Below are 22,109 nucleotides of genomic sequence, written 5' to 3' on the forward strand. Positions count from 1 at the left end.
AAATACTTAAAATATAAAAGAAAAGTTATTTGTTAAAGATTTGGTATTTATTTAGTTCTTTCGTCATTATAAAGTTAGTATATAATAATAATAATAATAATAATATATTATTTACTATTAATATTATTATGTTTATTATTTTGTATTTGCATCTAACCTTTAAGTTTATAAAATGGAAGTGGTAGAAACACTAATATTGAAGTTTCCTCTCAATTTTATATTTTGCAATATATCACAAGTTTAAATCTAAACCATATAAATGCTCCATTAATGTAAAGAGAGAAAGAGAAAGATAATGCTCCATTAATGCAGAGAGAGAAAGAGAAAAATTGTTGAGGATAGTGGGGAGGTGTAGGGTATTTTTGAAATAAAAGAAAATAATGGAGAGATGTAGAGTATTTTTGGAATAAAAGAAAATAGTGGGGAGGTGTAGAAGTACTTGGGGTGGTGGAGGGAGCAACACCCAAGACATAAATACTGACGATTATTTAACTTTTTTTTATAACAACTATTTTGAGTATATACTAGTCTCTTGATTGATGTATATGTATATACTTTTCTTCTTTTTTTTAAGCAGGGATGACAAAAATGACTAGGCCTGGCGGGCTAGACTGGTCAATCCATCCATCTCAGTCATCTTGTTAGCTTGTCCATCTTAGCCATCTTAGCTAGCATGCCCACACTAGCAATCCGACCATCTTGTTAGTTTTTTTTATCTAAACAATCTTGTCAACCCGTTCATCCTGATCATCCAATAAGCCTGATTCATCCCATCCAATTTGTCCATCCCGACCATTCTCGTCAGCCCAACCATCACACCATCTTATCTATCTCAATCATCCTAACAATCTCATCCATCTCGGTAATCCTTTCAATCTCATTCATCCAACCCATCCCATCAACTCGTCCATCCCAACCAACTTGACAGCTTGGCCATCCCGTTAGTCAGGCCATCCCACCTATCCCGACCATCTAGGCTAGTCTGGCCAGATTAACCAATGCATCCATCTTGCCATCTAGTCAGACTGACCCATCCTGATCATTTAGTCAGCTTGATCCATTTCATCCATCCTTGTCAGCTCGACCATCCCGGTTAGCCATCCATCTCGATCATCTCGTTTGCTTGTCCATCCTGATCGTCTAGTCATTCTGGTTATCCCGTCAATCCGTTCATGTCGGCCATATAATCAATAAGCTGTTAAATAATCTTTTGTGTAGTTTAATAATACATTATGTTAAATTGTCTTTTATTCTATTACTCCATCAAAACTTAATATTATTTATTATAATTAGAAATACTAACAGAATTGTTAAAATCAGACTAACCAAAATAAGTAATTCATACCTAACAATATTGGCTTTATGATTTTTAATTTTTAATATTAAATTTTTTTCCAAGTAAGTTCACAAGTTATCCGTAAGCCTAGTAGCTTACTACCACCATTCCCATTTATGTGTTTTTAGAGGAAAATAAGTATGTACTAGACTCAAATTCTCAAGATGAAGTTATTTTTCACTTCGTCTATGTTTATCTCTTTTACTTGTTTATTTATTTATTTATTTTTGAAAATGCTCTCTCAAAAATTAAAGCAAACAGCGATAAATAGTCTAAGTTAATTCGTATTAAACATTTTCCGATCCATTTGGTAGATGCATAACTAGTCTTTAATTATTCTTGAATACTATTAAATCGGTATTCAATTGTTTGGTAGGTTTTAATAAAAGTGTAAATTAAATTAACGTTTTCATAATAAATTTACCGTATTTTTTTTTTAAAATTATTAAAAATTTATATGAAATAAACTAAAAATAATTAAATATATAACAAAATTAATTTAGGACGAAGAAAAAAGACTATGTATTACTTTAATTATTAAAAAAAAATATGATAACATGTATTTTGTTTGTTTGGAATGATAACATATTAATGAATATGCTCTACCAAACAAATATTAATAAATAAGTTTACCTTGCCTAAAACAGGTTTTTATATAATTTGGCGTAAAAATTTCATTGCTAATTAAATCTAAATTGCTATTTGTATAGTAGTGTAATATATGGCGAAAAAAGAATGTTAGTTTTCTCTTGTAACAATGTATACCTCCTTACTTACCCCATTTTTTTATAGTTAAAACTGATTTAAAGATAAACTAAAAAAAAATAAATTAAAACTTTAAAATTATTAAAATTAGTTTCAATAAAAAATGATCAAGTTAAAATTAATTGTCTCATATAGAAGATCATTTTATTGATAAAATAAAAATATTTAAAATCACTTTAATCAACATAATAATTATTTTAATAGTTTAAAAATGCATAAAAGTATTCAAATACATACATTTAAAATTTTTTAATTTTAAAATATAACATTTTATAAGTAAGGAAAGATAATTACGATTTATTAATATTTACTTTATAATATTGTTTAAATATCAATTGTGTAAAAAAATATTTTTAAACTTCTATTGTGGAATAATATTCTTAGAAAACAAAAATAATTTCTTAAAGGAAATTAATTAATAATGTAAAATATTTATTTATGAGGCTTTTCGCAATATTATGTTTCATGGAAATATTAAAATTATAATAATAATAGTAATAATAACTATACTTATATATAAAAATATTTACATTCATTTTCTCTATATCTTTTAAATAAATATTTATATTTTTTATATTTTTTAAATTATAGTTACCTCCCATATATTTTAGTAAAATATCATTCATATTACTTCTTTTATTTAAAATATTATATTGATTTAAATTTAAACGAAAATAAAACATTAAATGTTTACAATATAAAAATGAAGAATTTTATTAAAAGGTTGAATGTTTTAATTTATTATTCTGAATTTTGAATCTGTGTTCATGGTCTGATAACCTAATGACATTTAAGAAATATTAGGAAAAATAACAAAATCTTCTTATAATTAATGTATATATTTTGTTTACAATTTTCTAATTTTTATATTTTAAAACTTTAATTTTCATAAACTTTTTGTTTAACATTTAGTAGTTTTAATAAATAAGGAATGTGATGATACTCTATTTAAAATAAGATACTTTATTTAAAGTAATAAAAAAAAGGGTGATCTGATATGATATTTGTACGGGTCTTTCAATTATAGAAACCTTACTTTCCACTAAACTTCATTTAAGAAGACATAGGAGATGAAAGAAGATTATTATAATTAATTAATTCAATTTTTTACTTTAAAAAAACTTTTTAAATTTTTACGTTTCAAAACTTTAATTTTTGAAAGTTTTTTATTTAAAATAAAAAAAATATATTATTTTTAAATAAAATAAAAAACGTATTTCATCATATTAAACATATAAGATACATATGTGTCGCTTATTATAAAAAAGAATATTTTTTGATACAGATAGGAAAAAAAACAAGTATATATTTAAAATTAAAAGAATATAATCTTTTAAGAAAAGTGTAACTTTTTACTTACCAAAAAAAAAAAAATGGAATTATGGATCTGTCTTTTCATGTTTTCTTTTGGCTCCTTAACACAGCGTACTTGATGCCCTCTCCCATGCTTAAAATCTGCATTTTTCTCATCATTGCACAATTTCCATTCTTCTCTCTCACGGTTTTCGGAATTTCACTTTCACTTACATTCATGACCTTGCTTCTTCTTTACTCTACTTGCTACTGTTGAAGGTCTTCCTCACTCTGTAGCTCTACCACTATCTTTGCCCTCTGTCTTTTTATTCACATGCACAACAATATTCTCTTCATCCCTCTGTAAGAAAACCCTCATTTTCTTTCACTATGAAAAGATTTACATGTTCATCCATACTTGCATTTTCATTTTCTTATACTTTATTTTATTGTAATTTTTTATTTTTAGAGATTTAGATGTGTATACTTTTGTCTTTGTTTTGTTTACTCCTATTGGATGAGTCACGTGTAAGACTGACTAATGGTTGTTTTATATTCTTTTGAGCGTAAGACTGACTGATAGTTGTGTTATATTCTTTTGAGCTCAACTTGCTTTTAGTAAGTTTATGCCATTTTTTATTCTTATGTAATGAGATTGTGATTCACTGATTGTTCATTTCACCAGTGTGTGGTGATTGCTTAGGCTTTTAAATTTTAAGCAAGTTGAGTGGAATGAATGATGACACGAGTCATTCATTTACTGCAAGCTTGAGGTTTTTGAAATTATCCCTAGGGAAAGTCTAAAGCGTTGTGGGGTGTCTCTCTCAGCTTCCTCTTTCTTAAAGTGAATTTATCATTTGCAGTATCTTGTGTGATTTAAAGCAGTCGAGGAAGTAGGAAATGGGAAATATGTTGATTTGATTTCAAATGAAATAAAAATAAAAAGTCTCTTTTTGTGATTTACCGGCAGAGAAATAAGAAATGTCTTAATCTACTATGGGGATTGTGCTTTCCTAGCCATATTTCATATGGTGAAAACTTACAAAGAAAAGCGGCTTATGCACGAGAACCTGTTCTTGGTAATCAGTCGTGCACAGTTTTTCTAAACTTTAAATAAATGAATCTGTTCAGCTTGAAATAACTATTCTAGAAATGCTACTCACAGAGCTGATTATGTAAGCAATACCTGTTGATACAGAATTATGTATATGTTGGTTTTCCTTATGTTATCTAATGACAGATATGATAGTTGTTGGCTCTCAACAGTTTTGTATTTGTGATTTTCAGGTACAAGGGGCAGACACTGAAGTAGAAATAATATATTCTCAGTTTAAATGAGATGAACAGACCTACCTTCATTTTCATAATAGGAATTTGTATAGGCTTTGTGGTTGGGATTGGTTTGACATTATCCATAGTACACTGCCTCGTAAGGAGAAGGAAGAAGCCCGCAGAGGTTGATAAGAGCATTTCTCACAGAGCAGTGACCATTCCTGTTAATGTCAAAGGGTATGGTTCTAACTCAACATCATCAGAGGGTGAGGAGTCACCTAGAACATCTGAGTGGAGTAACATGACTTTATGGTTGGAAAATCTTAGGAGAAGCAGTGCAATGTCGGCATGCGGAATTCCCAAGTATTCTTACAAGTACGATAATCTTTATATTGTTTCCTACTTTGATCTCTTAGCTTTTTAAACCCTACTAATCATTAATTATCTTGAGAGGAGATGTTTGTGCAAAAATAATATTTCTTGTGGATATGTGTCCTTCTGCTTTCACTTTTGAAAGCAAATACGTCCAACAATTGTGTGTGATAACTCACAAATGAGTAATATCTGGCAAACCAATGTGAGGGGAAAAAAAATAAAAATGTCGGGTTGAATGAAGGTTTTAAGCTGCAGCTATATTGTCATTGAAATCTTTAATATGGCAGAGAATTGTTGGTAACTACAGTTTATACTTCATGTTGGGAAAAACCAAAAACAATATAATGTGGAAATTCCAAATACAAAGAAAAAACCGCGGCCATTGTCTACAACTCTCAATCCTTTGACCCCAAGTATACTCACTCTCCAAAGCAAAAAAGTTTTAACTACAACTCACAACACTCTACTACAAAAGTATAAGAAAAGCCAAAAAAGTAGCTCAAAGTGTCTTAGACTTGAGATGAGAAACAACTTAGACTTAGAGTCCATTATATAGTCACCAACACCCACTCCTTTTCTTATTCTAGGAGATATGAGAGTTTACAAGATGCATATTTTCATCATACTTAACCGTTTGCAACTGCAGTCTCAAAAACCCTCAGACATTGTGGTAGGACGAGTTGGGGAATCTTCTTTTAAAACCATTAGCATAATAAAATTGTCTAGATATTATAAACAGCAAGAATGCAATGAAATTTCTCTCACAGAAGAGAGAAAGTATAACCTGAAATAGAAGAAGATTAAAATATGCAACATTACTGATAAGGAAATATATAATTCAGCTTGGATTGTATTCGATTAGGAATAAAGTTGAATTATAATACATAAGTGGAGTGCAATCCTTATCTTATAAGTTGATTTTGTTAAGTTGAAATAGATATAAACCTACTTACTAAGATAGTATCAAAACCTATCTTAGTCAAGTTCTTTGGGACTATTATGCTATTGTTATTGAGTTCTTGTGAGACCACCTATAAATATCTAATTCCATATTCAGGATGTTGGTTCCACGGTGTTCTGTGGGGTGTTTGTATAACATATTTCTTAGTAGCTTAGTAACTGAAGTAGGTAATCATCTCTCTATTTTCCTTTTAGTTGTTGCCTTTGTGCTGTGTATTTCTTCATGTTTTAAGTTTTTTTTTATCCTTGTGACACCTTTTGCAGAGATATACAAAGGGATACTTCTAATTTCACCACCATCATTGGCAACGGAGCCTTTGGTCCTGTTTATAAAGCGCAGATGGCTACAGGTGGGACAGTTGCAGTTAAAGTCTTAGGTACTAATTCAAGACAAGGAGAGCAGGAATTTTTAACTGAGGTAAATGGTATACTTAGCTTTCTATTGATGTGTCAGTATAAATTGCCTTTTGCTTTTGTATTGAGTGAGGAATTTTGTATTGAATTAGGCTCCCAATAGGATATTGCTTCCCAGTAGGTTTCTCTGCATTGTGAATTCTACTGAGTCTTTACCTTAAAAAATATATTGGGAAATTGCGTTACATAAAAAGTTAAGTTGGGTAAAAGACCTCACGGGTAAAAAAATCTTACATTATTAACCTTGCACTCATTATCCATATATTATATATACCGCAGAATACCACTTTACCAAACTAATTGATATTTTTAGAAAAGTAATTATAAAATGACATACATTTACATTCATTTGACACATTACACGGATAAAATAATCATAAAAAGTAAATTTTTGTATTTTTAGAAGAAAAGAAAAAGTAAAAAGTAAAAAGTAACAAAGGGTATTATTAAATGAATATAGAAAATTTGTGTGCGTCAAAATATCATTTCTCTTTCTGGAAAGTTTACTTCAATATGTGAGGAAGGATAAAGAATCTGTGCATACTACAATTTCTTAAAATTTTACAGGATTGATATCTATAACTTTCACTTAAAACTTCTCTGGATAATTTGGAAGGCATTTCTTAGGATGTAATTATACTAAATCTTCATTTTCCCCTATGTCTTGTACTAGTTCTTCTACTTTATTTTTTGGTGGCATTAACAGTTAGAGCTAACTGTCATTCAGTTACTTTACTGGTAACTACCTTTAATTTACAACAAGCTACAATCCAACTGTTCTTTACTCCTATTTTTCTTTTTCCAGACATTTTACATTTTGACTGATGATTTTGGATGGTAAGACTAAGACAGCTTAATAATCCTTCCTTTCACGTTAGCAGGTTTTATTACTTGGAAGATTACATCACAGAAACCTTGTGGATTTGGTGGGATATGTGGCAGACAAAGGAAAACATATGCTTCTTTACACTTACATGAGCAATGGCAGCCTTGCTTCCCATTTGTATGGTTAGAAAGAGATCCATTTTTTCTTGTCAATTATACTAGTAGGTGAAATTTGTTTGTACAGTCCCAAACGGAGTAGATGTTCTCAGTGTCTAATGACTTCATTATTTGTCCTCAATAAAATGTTTCTGTATTGACATATCTTGTATCAATGATATATATCAATAAACTTCTAATTCAATAATTTTTGAAACTCTGAGTTGCCTTTTGAAAAATAAAACATTTGATTATCCTCTGACTGAACTTTTATATTTACTTTGTTGGTTGTCGTCCAGTCCATGGTTATATAGTATGCATGCTTTACTGTTCATGTTGCGGTTCTTTTATTTCCTCGTTATAGCTTTAAACCACTGGTATTTTACTGACAAAATTATCACCACATATATGAGGATATCAAATTAATCTGGTTATATATTGGGCTTCTTTCCATCAACTTTGACACAGACTACCTATCATACTGCAAAAGATAATTCTAGGAAACAAAATTTCATATTTTCTTCCGGAGCTTAGAAGAATTTTTACTTGTACTCTTCTTTGTTCTCCGTTAACTTACCCTTGTGGGTTGCAGATTTCGGAAAAGGTCGTGAGCCAATGAATTGGGATTTGAGGCTTGGTATAGCACTAGATGTTGCAAGGGGACTGGAATATCTACATTGTGGGGTATATATAATACTCAAATCAACTAATTAAATCGGTCAACTTACGCATGGAGAACATGGAATGGAATAAGTTTCCTTTTGTTTTCTTCTTATTTATAATCGAACTTGTTGCAGGCTTCTCCACCTGTTGTGCACCGTGACATCAAATCTTGCAACATACTGTTGGATCAGTTTATGAAGGCCAAGGTGATCTTTGCACTTTTAGTTCCCACAAATTAAGATATTGGTGATACTTTAAAACTTTCATGGGGCATTATTAGTTTCGGTGCCATTTTTCTCTTGTTATTATTCTTCCATTTATGCATTGCATTTCATAAATTTTTCTTTTCTATATCATCAAAATGATGCTGCCATAAGCTTTCCTGAAAATGATATCTTATTTTTGTTAAGATTCTGCTGCAATTTTTCTTCTCATCATATCCCTTTACTTGCTTCTGTCCATATTGAAGCTCGAAGCCTTTCTTCTTTTATATATGTTTAGGTCACTGACTTTGGGCTTTCCAGACCTGAGATGATCATACCTCGCACATCAAATATCCGTGGAACTTTCGGATATCTTGATCCTGAGTATTTGTCTACAAGAACCTTCACTAAGAAAAGTGATGTTTATAGCTTTGGTGTGCTACTGTTTGAGCTCATAACTGGCAGGAATCCGCAGCTTGGGCTCATGGAATATGTAAAACTAGTAAGAACAGTATCTATTTGTGTGTTTCTTTTTGTGTGCTGGTTCTGTGCTGCATGCATGTGTCTTGATACATTTGAAAATATACAATTAAATACTTAAGATTGACACAGTATTTCTTGACGGTTATCATTAGGCAGCCATGGAAGGTGGGGGTAAGGTTGGATGGGAAGAAATTGTGGACGGGCAATTAAATGGAAAATATGATGTGGATAATCTTAACGACATGGCTTCACTTGCATTCATATGTGTTAGTGAAGTCTCCCAAAGCCGACCAACGATGTGTGAAATTGTTCAAGCATTATCTCAGCTTTGTAAGAGGAATGGTAAAAATCTTGGCCGAACATCATCTGCTGCTGCATTAAAGGATGTGTGTATTGAAGTGGACCAGATTGAAACTAAGGACTTTACATCAACTGCGAGTACAGATATATTGGGAAGATTGCATAGCCGATGATCTTTGTGAGTCAGCTACTGCTTTTGGATGTGTAAATACCTGCTTTCTATTTTGTTTAATCAGTTAACAATCCAACCTTTTTACCATACTGGAATTTTGTAGATAATTGCATAACCAATGAATCTTTGGTAAATCTGCAAATGCCTTTGAAGTTTGGATGGTAAATATCTGCATTATATTTTACCTATCAGCGTATTTTCATAATTTACCACTACATTTTTCCACTTATTGCCTGAATTTTATCATATGAATTTCAAAATTATACATCTTTTGCATATTCGTCAATTAGATGTCAAATGACTAAAGATGTGATGAGTGAACTATTGTACTTTCAAAAATGTTACCATTGAGCTTTCAATTTTATGAATTTTAACATTGAATTTTAAACTTTGTAAATTTTAACATTGAGATTTTAATTTTGTAAATTTTAGCATTGAGATTTAAATTTTGTAAATTTTACTAGAACATTTAAGAAAACTATTGTGACATCCCAAAATTATACAATCAGCAACTATATAATATAATATTCACATATATTAATATAACAAAACAGTCTTATAATAAAAAGAGGCAGGGTTCTCAAGTGGCCGAACGGCCTTACATATACACAAGCCAACTTATGAGAGTTCACTAAGTAATAAGGACGAACGGTGTACAAAACAAATACCGAACATCCAATCTACACAACTACATCAAAAGGGGTGCTCGTTCTAAAACGGCCCGCTAATCTAACTATACTAACATCCCACCGAACATCCTACTGTTCGGCCTTCACTTCAACCTCTACCAGATTCTCTTCCGCCATAAATTCTTCTTCAAGCGCTTGCTCCAGAGAAGCCTCTCCCTCTGCTCACATCCACATGGATGATCATTGCAAGGACAAGACGGATCCACATATACAGACAACACAATGGAAAAACGCAAGGGTAAGCTTATTGCATTTAATTCGAGTAACATACAGTTCATAACATATTAAATACACGTCAAATAAATCACATTACATACATCATTTCATTCATTAATTCATTCCAAATCCTGATACTAGACCGACCGTCCGGGCTGTATGAATCCTGTGTAGCTAAGGCGTTCATGCACACAGGTGAGTTAACTGGAATGCTCATCAGTCACCACCTGAGGTTAGTCTATTCTGTCCAAGTTACAGTTATGGACTAGACCTCCTGCCATTCCCACGCATGACCTACTCCTCTCTACTTGAGAACGAGCACTCACGGAATATCAGGATGAACCACCATCTAAGCTTACCACGTTCATACTTAAAAATCTCAATTTCCATTCAAGAGTCGTTCCTCCCTGGAACGCTCGTTCAAAATCAACAATCATAATTTTAGTTCTCATAGTGTTCGCACATCTTAATTTCTCCTCTTATATACATTTTCATTCTTTATTTCACTTGCATAAAAAGACGAACGTTCACTCCCCTTCATAACGAGGACGAACGTCGAGAGCGAGACCGAGAAAGACTCCTTTGAATCAGTTAAATGAACTGACTCTAGTACGACCCGAATAATACTTAGAATAAGTTAAGTATAAAGGCTCTAGGCCGAATTCAAATGAATGTAACACCACCAGACAAATGGAGATTTGTACCGAGAACAGTTAACTTAGGGAAAACCGTTTGCCAGTCAATGACCGAGCGCGAAAATAGACATTTAATGAAGTTTTTGGACGAACGTCACTGAAGTCTTGGACGAACGTTACTAGATCTATTGGACGAACGCTATTTAAAATTGATGGACGAACGCTATTTCAATTCAGGACGAACGTTATTACAGCTCGTTGATAATTACGGAAGGGATGAGCATTCGGTATAGGACCGAGCGCTACTTATCATTTATACTTTTAGGACGAGCGTTCGGTCTAAGACCGAGCGCCACTTAGGACGTACGCTTTTAGGTCGAGACTATTCACTGATCCAAAATCATAGAAATTGGGATTTATATAAGGTGAGATACTTAACGTTTATGTTTTAATAATTTGACTAAGAGTTCAAAGGGGTATTTTCAGGCTTCTCAAATTCTCATACAACACTCAAGATGTTTACGTCTGGCCGAACGCTCAAACGTAATACTATATATAGGAGGGCGTTCGTCCGCAAGGATAATCCTTTCCAAATGAAAGGGTTCAGCTATTTCAAGAATTTACTGAGAATACCGAACGGTCAATGACCGTATCGATAACGAACGTTCATTTTCATAGAATTTCATATTCCAATTCAATTTACAGTACACACATTTTTCAGTATAAACTTTCATACATCAAATTACTCATATTATAGGACAAAATCCATACTTTTTCATGCATCATCTCATCATACAGCTCACTTTCAATTTAATCAAACCATAGAATACTTCATCATTTCCATACATCAATTCGGATCATACTCATATACTCCAAAAATCAAATATCAAACATCATACTGCATACAGATTTACAGAACGCTCATACAGTACAAAACATGTAATTCCCAGTACATTCATACATCACATTAAATTACATGAATTAAACTTAATAAGCTTCCCTTACCTTTAAGACGAGCGTTCGCTCTTCAAACAGAAAATTCAGTATCCAGTAAAAATCGCTTCTACCCTTAATGCTCAATCAAACTCTTCAGGCTAAAATTACAGAAAACCAAGATTGGTTTAGATGAGGTGCATGCAATCCATAGATAGGTTTGCATGTTGATAAGAACTAACAGTTGAGAACGTGAAACTTACCCGTTTCAGAATCCAAAACCGTTCGGTTCAAAACGTAGCTTACAACTCCGTGAATGCTTCCACGGTGCCTGAATGTTGATCGGAGTAGGAAATGATAAGTTTGCAGAAGAGAGAAGATGAAAGGTTCTAGAGAGAAGGAGGATAAAGTTGAAATCTGAGTTTTGGGAAGAAGAAAGTGCGTGCAGGAAAAGTGGGATGGTTTTCCAGAAATTACTTTTGTTTTCATCCACGTCCAAACGGACGAACATTCCCCTGCCGACACCTGTACTCCCAATACTGACTTCAGAACCTTCTACTATCACACGTGGCTTTTGATGCATGGATTACTAAGTGGATTTTTAATGCACCGAGTGAGTGACGTGAGTGCATTGATGTAAGCAGCTAGGTGACTCAGTACTGAATTAATGAGACGTAACAACTATTGTCTATTAATATACATATAAATGGTAGTAATCACATATTTATTAAACATCAGGACTCAAAGTCCCAAAATGAGTAGATATCGTGGTAGTTGAAACGCAATACAAATCAGGTATCGGAGAACTTATATTTTGAGTTGTGATTCATAAAATTCACAAGCATTTAAAAAATGTAAAATATAAGACATAAACATGTTAAGATATAATTAATAACAAATTTAAAAGTATATGGTTGGATTAAATAAGTTTTCCAACGATTCTATCACGAGAGTTGCAAATCCTATTGTATCGTGCAATATTTACTATCATGATAGATGCTTGGACATTTAATTCATATACTACAATTAGTAATTCATCATAAAACCTATCTATTTCTACTTCTACTTGCAACCAGGGATATCAAAACTGAGTTTTGGACATGTGAATCAACTCGGTTCATTACAAATTTAAGTTGGATTTAGTTGGTAAAATTTGGTTTTTTCTAAATGTGAGTTGAATTGAATCAATTCACTTAATCCATATGTTAAACGAGTTTGAATTTGTTTGAAAGTGGGTTTATCCATAATCCACCAACAACAATCTTTTATTAAACTTTTTTACATTGTTTTATAAGTTTTTAATTATAGCCATTTATTACTTCTAATTGTATAGATTTATAATTTCTTTTTCTTTTCAATACTAGAATGTTATTAAATAATTTTAAAATATTACGATAATTTTCTACCATTATCTTTATAATAATATATGCATAATTAGGTTAACTTTTATAAAAAATAAATCGAGTCAATCTATTGCAATAATATAAAATAAATTATAAAAATAAAATATTCATAAATGAGTTAATCCATTAATCTACTAATTTATGGTAAATTGAGTCATGTTAGAAAATATCATATTCATTAAAAAGTGAACAGGTTGAACTGATAATTTTTAATATGTGTAAGCCAAAATTTGCTTACTTTGACATCCTTACTTACAATTAAAAAAAAAAATAATATGATCATCACAATTTACATAAAAAAAATGTAAAAGGAATTAACGTAAACAAAACATAGTTATAATCACACGTATCATCTTATATCATATATCATCATCATTCATATATTAGCATTATATATCTCAATATTCAAATATTATTATCATATATATCATTATTGCATACCATCATGTTTAATTCAAAATACATATCTCAACATCGCGCTTTTAAATACAAGTGAACTCATATTTAGTTAAACATCATTGCAAAACGTTCCCCCCAAAAAGACTTTAAATTATGATAAAGGAATATCAGCATAACCAAGTTTTAATTGGTAAAAAGATTTTCACTTCACTAGCTCTTCCTCAAATAGAGATTAACCCACTTGTTTTGTGATGAGGAAATATAAAAAAAAGAGAACAGTTTTCCTCAAAATTATGATATGCTATGCTAAGTATTATAATAAAATTGTAAAAGTTGAATGATAAAATGTGTAATTTAAAATATAATGCATTTTCAAACGTAATCAAACATGCATTACCCATCATACTTACAAATAATGGGTAACTTTTATTCATTGATTTTTTTATCATTAAATAATTTTATAACTGTTTATTTATGTATAATAAGAAATAACTATATATATATATAGGTTTAAATGCTTATTTCGTCCCATGTTAAGAGGTGAATTTCTGTTTAGTATCTGGTTTTAAAAATGAAGACATTAGGTCCTTATGTTATAAAAAATATATGAATAAAGTCCACAAAAAAAGAAAAAGTTCAACAAATCATCAAAGAAAAAACTGACGAAGAAATAGAAAAAGTTGGATAGCAGAAGAGAGAAGAGAAAAAGTACGACCATATCAGCATGGACTTAACGCCGTTGCTGTAACTTAACGGACATGACTTTATTCATACACTTTTCATAACATAGGGATCCAATATCTTCATTTTTAAAACCGGTACTAAACAAAAATTCACCTCTTAACATGAGGACGAAGTAAGTATTTAACCATATATATATATATATATATATATATATATATATATATATATATATATATATATATATATATATATAAAGAACATATTTGACATTTTATATTTATTATATAATATTTTTAAAATTATTTGGATACAATAAATTATAGTTAAAATATTCATCAACAATGTAAAATATATAATTTGTATAATTTATTTTAGACAATCATTTTATTTTATACTACGTACAAATTATAATGTATGTAATCTCTTTAAAAATATTAAAATTTAAAACTAAAAGATATGTTAACACATTCAAGTATTATTTAAAAAAAAACTGTGACCCTAATTTTCTGTTACGAATAAAAGTTTGTTAATACTTTTGTAGTCCCCAGATTCTTGAGTTCAGACTCTTGAGTCCAAATGAGTACTTTTATAATTATTTTCTTTTAAAAAACTAAATTATTAAAAAAGTAGTTTAATTTAATTTGTTATAGGGTAAAATAAATATTTTTTAAAATTACATTAACTTTTTACATTTAATCAAATGTAAATTGTTTTAATATGAATGTTTTATGATGTTAATACTTTCTCTAGGGATAAGAAACTTTTGCACTCAAAATTGGCTTCAAATAATATCATTTGCTTTTAAAGGGTTTTTAGTAGGTTTTTATAATAAATTATGGTAATAGCTCTTTTGTTTGATTCAAATGATTTTTAAGTTGCACAATAGCATTGTAATATAATGAAATTAAAGTCTCATTTTAGAATAGTCTTTATGTTGTGAGTTATATATTTAACAAGAACTTTTATAAAAGATTACATGGTTTCATTTCAAAGTATGTATTAAGTCATATTGGAGAAGAGTATGATTCGGTCAAACATGTAGGAGCTGATAATGAACATTTGTGGATACAAACAGTGCTTGTAAATTAGCTAGAATGAGTGTTATCCATGACAATGCGATTTTATTATAATAACACTTAACTTTAATACACATAATGTGAAAAAAATTAACTTTTTTATTATATCATTCGAGGAGTCGTAAACAAATTTGATGTAATTTTGAATCGTTTCAAGGAGGTTAATATTGCTAGAAATATTATAATAAAATGTTAGCTTCACGAAATAACATATCCTAATTTGATTTGATTTTGTACTGCTCCAACCAAAAGTGTGATAAAAACGTGTATGTAGGTGGGGTTGAACTGAACTTTGTTAAATTTAACTTTGGTCTAATTTAGTTTCTAAACTTTAGAAATGTGTGAATTTAGTCATTTTAACTAAATTTTGTTACGTTTATTTGATGTTTTAAGTGCGTTTCATGATAGCATTTGAGTTGTTTACACCGTTTGACACATTTTTGCTTCAATGTTTACTGATAAATGCGTTTGAAACATCAAATAATGTTAACAAAATTTGGTTAAAAGGACTAAATTCACATATTTATAAAGTTTGAGGACTAAATTAGTCCAAACTTTTGAAGAGGGACTAATTTCAATTTTCGCTGAAAGTTAAGGGACCAAAAACATATTTAACCCTAAAGTTAATTAGCATGTGTAATTAGATGTTGTGCTCTTCTACCTCTAAATAAAGATATTGTAGCATTAAGAGTTATGATGAGAGAAGGAGGGAGAAATGATTAATAGTGAAAATGTATTTGATTAATATGAAATGAAAAGTATATGTGTATTTCATCTGACATATTTATTAATGAAAGATGATTAATGATGGAATTAAGTTAATCACAAATGCACATGCAGCGGCGAGGGATAAAGCCTTGACATTCTCCGCCGGGATGACCTTCTCTCGTACACTGATAATTGCAGTTGTCACTCTGAAAGCACGCTCCTTTGAAATGTGCACTTGGTGTATAACAATCCGCCTCTGCTCTCTTTACACATACATCTGATTCATTAACACAATATTAATATTATTATTTAAGATAAATCACCAAAAATATATCCAATGATTAAACCTTATAATTATACCATAATATATATATATACTTACCCGCAGTTAAGACGAGGAGGAAAAAGAACATAATTCCTAGGGTTTTTCTCTCCATTGCAAAGCAAATTGTTGAAATTCTCGCTAATTCAAAGTTTAGAGTATCTTTATCTTTGTAGCTATTTCTCTGAAGCTGCTTCTTTATATAATATCAGAGTTTGGCTCGTGAAGAGGTTGTTTAATGGAATGGGGCTACATGTGTTGATAAAGGTTAATTGATCAAACAGGTAACTGTAGAGAAAAATCATCTCTCCCACATTAATGTATAATATGTTTCTTAATTGATATAATAAATAAAATAATAAGTTATTTTTGACATTTTGGTTGCATTTCATATTCAAATAACTTTACTCCTTCCGTTTCTATTTAATGTAATAACATTTTGAGTATAGAATTATTCATTAATGGAAAGTAACTGAAACTAAAAATCTTATTTCATCCTGTCAAAGGACAAATGACAAATTAACAGGTCCATTCCCCAAATGTATATATTTTTTAAAGTTTTAATTAATTAATGTCTGGATGATAACTTAAAATAATGATTACTTTTATATACTAAATTATTTTATTATAGTTAATAATAAAATTTTAAATTATAAGCATTAATAACATAAATTATCATTACATATTTATATTTTAAAAATAAGATAGTATAAAAAATTATTTTTTATTTTAAATTATAATTTAAAAATACAAAAAGATTAGTCAATCCATCTTTCTCCATCATTGACCCTCAACTGAAGTATTTAAATAACATCAAATCAATTGTTAGCAAATTAAAAATAAGGTTTAATTATATTTGGTTCTTTATTTATTTTAATTTTAACATTTATGAAATAAAATTAACGTGTTTCATTATGTTAAATTGAAATTATCTTAAATGAAAAGTAATAATTACATGTTAGTCCAATAAAAGTCTTAATTCATAATTTTTGTCTTTTATATATATATTTCTTCTAAATTAATTGAGTCTTTGTATTTTTTACATGAAGACCATATGGTCTCTTTTGTAGTTAGTTGTCATCCTTGTCATCCATGAATTTTGGAACGAACCCAAAATCCATAATTAGGTTCATGTGTACTTCTTTATCCTTCTTTGAAAATAAAGTAGACAAACCAAATATCTTGAATCTATGATCTTAGTTTTGAACGAGGTAATCTTGATAAAATTGTATCGTCAACAAAGAAGGGTTGGAAAGCGAGAAAAGGGTTTGGACTCACATGTGGTCATTATTAATGATGTTAACACTAATTTCACGAAAGAAACCACATTGTCTTTAGTTAAACAATATAGAGACTCAATTGAGTTTGTTTTCGTATGGAACCAATTTCTCCTACAAGGTATGGTGTTATTTCTAGGTTGCTAGTTAAGATGTACTTTGTCTCATAAATTGGGATGTCATGCAAGCACTCTAATGTTCAAATCAATAATAAGGAAGTATATGATAACTTTAATGATAGTAGAAAGATTAAGTTACCTTTACTTGAAACTTGGCGTCCTTTATATACTTACTCTCATTAGTTACCTTTAGGAACATTTAAAACCCTTCGTAAATGGTAATAAATACTCTATTGTAATTGTCATAACGTTGAATGAACAAATTACTACCTTATGGAATCTAGCCTTCCATTATGGGCTTCGTCGAGATAGTCAATATATGATTAAGATGTACCTGACCTTATATCCCAGAGTTACCAAGTTAGCTTTGTCTAGATATATCAGGCCTTAAACAGGCTTCAAGTAAACAAAGTGTAACAAGAGTCTTGTGCCCTTGTGATTATAATTGAAAATAGGACTAGTGTTCTTTATAGGGATATCATCAACTTTAGATCAAATGGCCCTTACCCATCTTATGAACATGATGTACAATAGCTCCATAGGTTGAGATATACTCGATTCCCCATATTGATAGTGGTAAGTAGGCCGAGATATATTGGGTCTTGTGTCTGATGTTGGTATTTGATCATATGTGCTGATATGATGTCAAACAAAGGGGTCGTGATGTCCCTGGGAATGTATCCCACAATGTGTTATCCTCGTAAATCAAGATGTATTTGTTTTTGAACTTGTGAAAGTTTATTAGGATGTGATGAGACCAGACATTTTCTATAAATAGGATGGTGGGGACCAAAGGGTTCCCCACCACTTGTTCAAGATCTTTAAGAGTCAATTTGAGATAAAGCTAATTAGCATGTGTAATTAGGATGTCGTCCTCTTCTACCTCTGATAATTCTGCCAATAGGTTTAGTGATTTTGATAGTAATAGGATTGCTAGGTTGAGTTTGTCTGCCTCATATAGTGACTATAGTACTCGTACTTGTTAGCAAAAAGAAGAAGATAGACATCTTATTTCAATAAAGAATTTTGATGATGATGGATGATGAAGAAGTGTTAAAGATTTAAAAATGCTTCGATTCAAGAGATACATTCAAGACATAAGAATTTAGTTGTTAAAGTCTTATAATATGTGTATTTTATTTAAAATTAGTAGACCAAGAGTCAATAGGTAGAACCCAAGCAGCAAAACACTTAGGAAAGTTTTATTTTTCATAAAAATCTCTAAGATAATTGATTATCATAAGTAATAATGGATTATCACAATTAATTTCAGATTATCACTTATGATAATCGATTATTACAGAGAGAAAATAATTTTTGAAATAGTTTATGGAATAATCGATTATCATTTATGATAATCTATTATCAATGATAGTTGTGCAAAGACTCTTCAGTTTTATGACTTAATTTTCAAATTAAGGATTAAGGGTCTATATATAGTTTCTCTAAACCTAATTTCAAAAGAACTTTTCACTTAGAGGTTTAAAAGTTGTGTGCTAGAGAAACTCTCCGTGTTTTGTGAAAAATGGGCTTTGAAAAACCTAATGTGGGTAGAGCAAGAACTTTCACTAAGTGTGTCTTGTGTGTCAAAGGAGGTGTTTTTTATCCTTTGTATGTCGAAGGAGATATTTTTTATCCTTGTGATTGTAAGTTCTAGGTTATTTTTAATGCTTAGTTAATCTTTCTTTAGAAATATTAACAACTGGACGTAGGATCTTTTATTTCAAACCAGTATAAAATCCTTTCTGTAAATTCTCTCTTCCACTAAGTGTGTCTTGTGATTGAATGTTATTGTATGTTGTAAATCCTAGTTCTATATGCGGATAGGTGCTTCCTTTTAGCTTGTGTGAATCAGAAGAAGATGATTTGTAGGGGAAGCTACATATGTCCTGTAGGGGAGGCTACATGTGGGATGTAAGAGCTACTACAGTCGATGAGGTAGGGTATAGGAATGAGATGGACTCTTTCCACTATGGTATTATGGTATGGTGATGCTCATGGTGTTGTTCATGACTGGGATAGTCATGATGGTGGTGTATCTATGATGATGATCATGGTACTTGAGATGCTCCAGGTTATGTTATGTTGATATTGGTGTTACTATAATGGTTATAGTAAATAGTTAGCATGGGTGCTAATGAGTGGATAGACTAAGGGTTTATGTGTGAGATGTTAATGATGACATCAAGGGTTAAAGATCAAGGATCGATGATCGAAGTTCAAGGATCGGGGATCGATGATCGAATTGAATTGTTTATGTTAGAGGATTAGGAATATTATTATTATTATTATTATGTATGTGGTGTTTAATTATGGTTGATATATACAGAAGGTATGTATCTTGTTGTGTGTTTGATAATGATTGGTATAATCAAAAGGTATGTATCTTGTTGTGTGTTTGATTATGATTGATATAATCAATATGTATGTATCTTGTTGTTATGATTGTTTTATCCGTAGCTTACCCAATATATGTTTATGTTTGTGTGTTTGTGAATAAAATTATCGACGATGATCGTATAATGTTTTATATGTAAGCGGATGATATTACAGATATTCTAGAGGCATGATAAACTTGAGAGAGGATGGAAAAAAACCTTGAGATTCAATTAAAGCTATTTTGTTTTACAAGTTAAGAAAATATAATTGAAGTATTTCATTTATTATTTTATACTCGAAATAATGTAATTGGATAAAGGTTTTTTATGTAGATTTTTGCACTATGATAAATTTTGAATTTTTTTGGTTTTTAATAACGTGTGACATCTCATAAATCAAGGTGTTACAATGTTAAATTTTATTGTTATTATACTTATAAAATCAAATATAAATAATTTTTATAATTTATCATAAATATTTTTTATTTATTTTGTAGATAGTTTGATAACTAAAAATAGTTGAATTTAAAAGAAGTATTAAATAAAAAAAAGTGATTAAATTTAAAGAAACGATTATTTAAAGAGTAAACTTGATAAAGTAATTAGTTTAATTTTAAAAATTATATAAAAGATAAAATTAAAAAAACCAAAAATATAAAATCCATTGATTTATTTATATACAAGATGTTATAAATAAAGGAAATATATGTTATATAAATAAAAAAGAGTATTGTTAGATTGACTAGCCTTCTTTAATCTTTGTTATAAAGGGATATAAATTAATATTTAATTTTTAAATATAATTATATTATATCCTTATACTAAAGATCCAATCCAACAATTTAATTGATATTCGAAGTAATATCTTGATTTAATTTTCAATTCAACGAATGATAATATATGATGAAATTACAAGTTAAGATGAAAGAAAGAGGAAGAAATGATTAACAGTGAAAATGTATTTCAGTAATATGAAATGAAAAAATTTATTACTATATGAGAATTGATTATATTTTATTATTGTTGCAACCAAAGTTGTGACGGAAAACAAATAATAAAAGAATAAGTTTAAAAGAAATTTTGGAGTCGTGTTATAATAGAATAGTAAAGAAAACTAATCATAAAAGAACAACAAAAATTGACTTTAGTCCTACCTATTCTCTAAAATGAAAATTTTGATATTTTTTGACATGACTGGAAAACAATGAAAATAATAAATACTATGTCAACCCGAATGGTTACAGAGTACTCATACATTTAAAACATTATTTAATCATTTTGAAAAAAATAAGAAGGATATCACACTCGTATCTCCACCTTTTAAAATGTAAAAAGAAAACTTTCTTTTTCTTATTTTCTAAACGAATTTCTTTCAAATTTTTAATTTCTAGTAATTTTATATTTATTTTTAGTATTTATTTGAATTATTTAAAAATGAGTGTACATGACGCGAGTGGTCACCCCAATATTTTTTTTTTGAAATTGTTTATTTAATTTTTTTATATTTTTTTAAGAAAAATAAAATTAAAAATGGATGTCATAACATATGAGAGATCAAACCAACACCAAAATAAATAAGGAAACATATTCTTTTTATAATTTTTAAAAGGTGTAATACCTATTTTAGTCCTTTGAATAGGACATTTGTTCAAAGTTGTCCTATATTTTATAAAAACTTCAAAGTTGTTCCATATTTTGTAAAAGCAGTTAGAGTTGATCTTTTCTGCTTACGGCATTAAAAAGCTAACCGCGTAATGACATGACAGCTGTGACCTGTCTAATTTTTTATTACGTGGAAATTGTGACCCAATTGATGTATAGGTGTTATTGTAAAAGGAAAGAAGGATACTCAAGAACCAAGGAGCAACGCCAACACCAACCCTGTGTCGTTGCGGTGCAATCAAAGACGTCGTCGGCGTCGTGTTTGACGTTGCTGTCAGTGACGCTCCCATCACGTTCTCCTTCTTTGTGTTGCCATTGGTGGACTTCTTTTTAACTGGGCAATGCACCAAATTACCTCACACCTGTAAACTTAGTTTTAGCTTAAGCGAAA

At 29.9% G+C, this 22,109-nt stretch overlaps 1 protein-coding gene across 1 annotated transcript; it reads left to right on the forward strand.

Annotated features, from left to right (window-relative positions):
* The first annotated feature begins 3,566 nt into the window (after nucleotides 1–3,566).
* Nucleotides 3,567–9,419, forward strand: LOC124841589 (calcium/calmodulin-regulated receptor-like kinase 1). The gene is made up of 8 exons (XM_088111934.1): nucleotides 3,567–3,757; nucleotides 4,682–5,041; nucleotides 6,266–6,419; nucleotides 7,297–7,423; nucleotides 7,989–8,080; nucleotides 8,194–8,265; nucleotides 8,561–8,764; nucleotides 8,898–9,419. Exons 2-8 carry the CDS (start codon nucleotides 4,734–4,736, stop codon nucleotides 9,216–9,218), a joined length of 1,278 nt encoding a protein of 425 aa, XP_087968060.1. The 5' UTR covers nucleotides 3,567–3,757; nucleotides 4,682–4,733; the 3' UTR covers nucleotides 9,219–9,419.
* Nucleotides 9,420–22,109: the final 12,690 nt, after the last annotated feature.

Source organism: Vigna umbellata, chromosome 1 (genome assembly GCF_029865625.1).
Source record: "Vigna umbellata cultivar VRB3 chromosome 1, Vumbellata_1.0, whole genome shotgun sequence".
Classification (NCBI taxonomy): domain Eukaryota; kingdom Viridiplantae; phylum Streptophyta; class Magnoliopsida; order Fabales; family Fabaceae; genus Vigna; species Vigna umbellata.

Coding starts and splice junctions, on each gene's coding strand:
- LOC124841589 (XM_088111934.1), top strand. CDS start 4,734: ATGAACAGACCTACCTTCATTTTCATAATAGGAATTTGTATAGGCTTT. Junction 5,042..6,265: donor ATTCCCAAGTATTCTTACAA/GTACGATAATCT, acceptor CACCTTTTGCAG/AGATATACAAAGGGATACTT. Junction 7,424..7,988: donor CCTTGCTTCCCATTTGTATG/GTTAGAAAGAGA, acceptor TGTGGGTTGCAG/ATTTCGGAAAAGGTCGTGAG.